This window comes from Aethalodelphis obliquidens, unplaced genomic scaffold (genome assembly GCF_003676395.1).
Source record: "Aethalodelphis obliquidens isolate GAN/ISIS:26980383/991018 unplaced genomic scaffold, ASM367639v1 scaffold8, whole genome shotgun sequence".
Classification (NCBI taxonomy): domain Eukaryota; kingdom Metazoa; phylum Chordata; class Mammalia; order Artiodactyla; family Delphinidae; genus Aethalodelphis; species Aethalodelphis obliquidens.
The window spans coordinates 30,895,775-30,901,774 of NW_020837952.1; the positions used below are offsets into that span (position 1 = coordinate 30,895,775).

The 6,000-nt window shown below is 30.8% G+C and overlaps 1 protein-coding gene across 1 annotated transcript in view; it reads left to right on the forward strand.

Annotated features, from left to right (window-relative positions):
- Nucleotides 1–2,670, forward strand: part of LRRIQ1 (leucine rich repeats and IQ motif containing 1) — a 174,025-nt gene extending 171,355 nt beyond the window's left edge. Inside the window, 1 exon segment of the mRNA XM_027108216.1 lies at nt 2,500–2,670. Coding sequence (XP_026964017.1) covers nt 2,500–2,670 — 171 coding nt within the window.
- The last annotated feature ends 3,330 nt before the right edge of the window (nt 2,671–6,000 follow it).

The window sequence follows — 6,000 nt, forward strand, 5'->3', positions numbered from 1 at the left end:
CTCCAGAAAACATACTCTGAGATTCTGATATTTGAAAGCAGGATGTTAATTGGGGAAGGCTTTCAGGAACAACTCCTTTGAGGGATGAAAAAAGCAGGATTGAGCAGAAGGAGAAGGTGAATTTTCAAAAGAGTTAAATGATAAATCTTAACATTAATATGTGCAAGGCCCCTACAATGATAACTATCAAACATTGCTTATAAAAAAATCAAAGAGATATACCACGTGCATTAATAGGAAGACTCAAATTGTAAGATGTCAGTTCTTTCCAAATGATCTATATATTCAATAAACTTTAAAAGCTTTTTAGTAGAAATGGACAGATTTTTTAAATGGAATTTTAAATATGAAAATGCATAAGACCTAGAATAGTCAATGCACTCTTGAAAAGGAATAGTAAGGAGAGTCACACTATTTGATTTCAAGACTTGCTATAAAACCCCAGTAATCAAGACTGTATGTTATGTTCATAAAAAAAAATAATCAATGGAAAAGAATAGAGAGTCCAGACGAATACCATACTTATAAAGTTAATTGATTTCCTTAAAGATACTAAAGCAATTAAAAAGAGGGAAAGAATAATTTTTTCAACAAATAGTGCCGGGCAACTGGACATCTACATGGAAAAAAGAAATGAATCTCAACTCCTACTTCACATCTTACTTAAAAATAAATTTGAGATGAATCATGGGTCTAAATGTAGAAGCTAACATTATAAAAATTCTCAAAGAAAACATAGTATGGTATTTTCAAAAACCTGAAGTAGGCAAAGATTTCTCAGATAAAACAAAAAAAGCATAATCAAAAAAAGAAAAAGGTAAAGGTTACTTAGTAACTGACATTGTTTTCTATTTTGGAAGAAACAATCTTTTGGATATTAATGGCTTAGATGATAAGGTTTTTGGAAGGCATGTGTTCACAAATATTTTCTTGACATGTAGGTATTGTCTTGTTTGGAGGAGGGTGGGATTTCTGCGTTTTAAGTAGGTGTAGTGAAATTATGTCATTAAATTGAAGCAAATAAAACCTGATTTTAAAATCCTGAGGCTTACAGATAAAGCCTCTTTAGCCAGCAGGAGAGTCCCCTATGTGGTTAACATGTTTTTTTCTCATTTTGTAACTGGTCTCACCAAAATTGTGGTATTGCTTTGATAGTTACCCCTTATTCCTGACTGGTTCTTTTGATGTCTTAGCATTGATGGAGCTATTCTAATGGGAACATTAAATACGTACTCTTGTGCACTAATCGAAATAAAATCGGGAAAGAATGTGTTACATTTTTTAGACTAAAATCACAAGTGTAAATTGGAAGCCAATTGTTATTTATTTCATTTTCAACAGTTTTCTACTGAGGTTTTTTGACAAAACAATTGTATCACTTAGCCAGATACATTTTAAAAAGTGACTGATGCTATAGAATGGTTTCTATTCTGAGTTCAGTAATAGCAAACTTGCTCACTTAACAATGAGAAGGTCATGCATATAGGTGGGAAGGTGGGAAGGGGATGTAAAGGAGAAGAGCAAAGATCTGGATCTGAAAGAAGATGATCTTTAGATTCAGGTTTCATGAGTTTTTGTAGCTCATCATATGGGGATAGCTTTTTAACCACAGCGATGGTTTTATGGCTTTATTTCCCTCTATTTAAATTTTTCTCACATCAAACATTAAGGACAATGCTTTCTCACAGGACTTCAAGCATTCAGTGGTTTGGGTGAAATCCCAGCTACTTTGAGGCTTCTTTGCATTCCATCATGGCATTTTCTCCCAATTCAGGGCTGAATCCTGATAAATCCTTACTTAATGATATTAGACATTATGTAGAAACAATATTTTATAGTCAAGAAGTGACCCTTTCAACTCTTAAGTTCAGCCCAAGATAGTAATAAAAGTTCTGAGAGTAATTTTAGATGAAATAAATTACCTAACACATATGTCCTTAAAATAAAATATCTTGAAATTTCTATCTATCCTTACTCCCAAATTAGACTTAATGTATAGTATTTTTATATTAATAATGACTATAATGAGAAGGCAGAGATCTTTTGTGACTTTGTAGTATACAAATATGTGATGAAAGGCATTTCAGGGAATTTTATAAGTAGTAAAACATAAATATTGCAGAAAATAATCCAATGTGACATTTCTAACATTCAATTAAGAATTAAATAATATCCTTGGTAAATAAATGATGTTAAGTTATTTAAAGTTTCGTCAGTTGCCTTTAAGATTGATTTTCATCAAAATTACTGTACTAAAGTATTTTCTTTTGTTGTACAGACTCAAATAGCAAACCTCAATTTTAAAATTGGCTCTTATTTGCAAAAAATGCTTTGACATAGTGCATTTGTTCTGCCTGGGCAGAAATAAAGGATTGTGGTATCATTTTGAAGAAGGTTGTTTGACAGAGCCTGTTTGTTTATTTGGGGTAATGTGAGCTGCATTCAGAAAATGTCATATTTTGTTTCATGATTGTATACATTCTCTCCCACTGCTCCCAGGCAAGGCTTGTAAGCAGAGAAGACACGGATTTAGACCTTTTTTCCATGACCAGTGGAAGTGCTTTGTCTGTGAAGAGAGAAAAAAAAAATCAGGCACACAGACACTCAGCAGGATCTTCAAGTAAGTTGTGGTTTCCTTCAGAATTAATTTAGAAATCACAAATGAATTGATGGAAACTAATGCCAGCAAGCATTCTTTAACAGATAAGGGGTAGGATGCCAGCAACCAGAACTGCCCAAAACTATGCATTTGAATTTTTTCCTTCTTTAAATGTCTTCTTTTGATATAAACAGAATTAAATTATTTCAAAATTAATAGCATCAGTTTTTATTTTAATTGTATTCTGTGACTCAGTGGTCTACTCCCCCACCCCCCAACCCCCATGGATTGTATTGAATTCTTTGATCATTTAGTTCTAAAAGAATTTGTTTAGGCTAATTGTAAAAAGTTGGATTTATATATCAAAGTGGTGTGTTTTGGTCTTTTGTCATTAATTTAATATATATTGTAAGTAAAGTTTGTTTTTGAAGGAAATTTTTTTTTAAATAACAGATTTTAGATAATAATTTTATACTGTCAAAACCATGCTGTTAAAAACTATTTCCATTGAAAAGATGACAGTTTGTATTTCTTAATGATGACTTTTTCCAATTGTAAACTTGTCACACACATCTGTTACCTTTAATTTGGTAATATAACTATATCTATATCATGGTTTCAACAAGAATTGCATAGCAGTTCTTAGCTCTGAAAAGATTGTAAACATTAAAAAATATCTGTATCTTAGGATATTTGGGGGTAATAAAGCATAATTTTTTCAAACTCTTCAATTAACTTACACTGTAGAGATTTTGAAATATCTTCTACAGTGTTATGGTATATGAGTATAAAAGATGTTTCATTTAATACCGTATTTTGCTAATTTTCCCAAAGTATACTAAACCTCAGAAGTCCACACATTAACTTACACTTCATTTTAAGGAACAGTTATTCTATAAAAAGATTTATTATTCATTGATGGTATGGTTATATACACACAAAGTCAATATTTGATTGAATATGAACAATTCAACAGTCCGGATGGTGCGCTTCAGAAAAATGAAAACTTCAAAATGATTCTTTGACTTTTCATCCAGATGCTTGGTATTATTAGATTACAGTCATTTAAATCCATTAATACATGCAAGTTCATTTTGATAAATTTTAATTTTGTTTTAAAATTATTCTTTTAATATGTCTAACTTAAAAATATTTCCCAGCCTTCAAAGTTCTTAGAGTGCTTGAATTTTCCTTACTTAATTATAGAATCTGGTCATGAAAGGTTACTCGAGTCAATATGGTTAAGAAATATTTTAGGTTCATTCACCTAACTAAAATTATTCATTTAATATAAATTTTCTACAGCAACATAATGTGTTAATTACATCAATTATTTATATATATATACATATACATTTCAGAAGGAAATGTGCCACACATAATAATGAATATTGCCATATCCATTTTAAGCATTGCCTATTACAAACTCATATCACTTCGAAGCAGTGTAGGTAAAAAGAAACAAACCAAATAAAATTTTAACAAAAATTGCCTTGTCACTGTACAGAATAACAAAGCTTCTGTTCATAATGTACCATCTGAATGTTAAAACATAAATAACTCAATGTCAGCAACTATCCTGAAATGCACAAGCTTCATCTTTCACTTACATAGACACTGAATCATAGGTTTTAGAGTATACAAGATCATTATAGAGAGTTCATTTCTTAACACTTTCTCTAAGAAACTGTAGTAAGGCAATTCTTACTGTAATTTCAATTAGTTTGTCAATAAGTGACATTATTGCAAACACTACTAATCACTAAATCTGTCCATCCTCATTGTAATTTCAATTAGTCAATAAGTGACGTTATTGCAAACACTACTAATCACTAAATCTGTTCACTTAGTGACAATTTAAGACAAGCCACTTTAGAAAAATAGAGTTTTTATTAAATAACAGAATGAATATGAATAAATACTACTTGCTGAATTATTGTCATTACTAGTTTACTATAATAGTCATGTAATATAATGGTAAAGGATGTGAGTGAGCTCAGACACCAGTTTGCCTAGATCTGTATCGTGACTTAATTTCCTCATCCTTAAAATGGGAATGATACCTACCTTGTAGAGTTGTTTTAGGATCAAATGTAGCACATTTAAAATAGAATCTGGCTCAGAACAAGTGCTTAGTAAATGTTCTTTGTAATTGCTACCCACACATAGCTGTAAAAAAAAAAAAATCAATTGAGGTAAGAGTAAGATATTGAAGTCTCTAGTGTCGAGTCACACGGGCTAACGAGTTCAGCTTAAAAGAAATGTACTCTTAATAGTTACTTGACTGAAAACCTTGGCATAACTTATTACCCATAGAAATCTTTTAACCCTCAAAGTCTTTGGGTCTTAGGCCCCCATGGTCCTGGGCCAACCACTTACAGTCTTGGTATTTTCAAAGCTCTTTTTCCAACAGCTGTCTCTCTCTCAAAATCTTGTCACCTTATTAAAATATTTCTTTTAGCTTTGCAAGCCAAATCTAGAGAGTAGTTTATGGGCTGCAGCTCTAAAATTCTTTCAGCCTTTGAGCTTTTCTAGGTATTTCTCTTTAAATGTTGCTGTAATATTTGTAACATGTATTCTTTACAATTAGATACATTCAGGTTTAAAAACCCCATTCCACCATCACATGTAAGTTGTGTGACCTTGGATAAATTATTTAACCTCTGAGAATGAGTTTATGATCTATAAAATGGAAGTATAATGTCTATCTCATAGAGTTGTAGTGAGGAATAAATAAGTAAAAATATATGTAAAGTATGTGATATATTGCCTAGTAATAAGTAAGGGTTTAAAGTATAGTCCTTGTTGTTTGTATTGTTTGTTATTGTTGTATGTTTTATGTTACTGCTGCGTTACTTTAAATAACTTCAAAGTATAGTTGTCTTCCTTTTCTGTGTGTCAAATAATTCCAGAACCATACTTTCAGCATGCTATCCATCTCAAGCAATACTGTCTTTTCTTAGAGAATTTCCTGGTTTTTTGTCCTTTTCCTTTTAGGTCTTATTGCTCTCTTACAGAAGGCCAAGGGGATCTTCTGCTACCTATCTTTATAATCTATCTAATGACTTGAAAAGAGATGAAAGAGGTCACATTCTTATTTAAAAATGTGCCATTTATAAAATGACTATGCCAAGAAATTTCCTCATTTAGACAATATTTAGATTAAAATATTTGATTTCCTTAAATGGTTTTGGTTTTGGTTTTCTCGATTAATGTTCCCATTTAATACTTAAAATAAAGGATGCATTACAGTAATAATAACTTTATTGCTCTAGCAATTTATAGCTTAACCAATTTCTTTTAATTATCTTTTCTTATTTATAATGATTATTTTTCTTTGATAGCTAATATAAATGAGACTTAGAGAGTTTATTTAATTTGACTTTGGCACAAAAAAAACT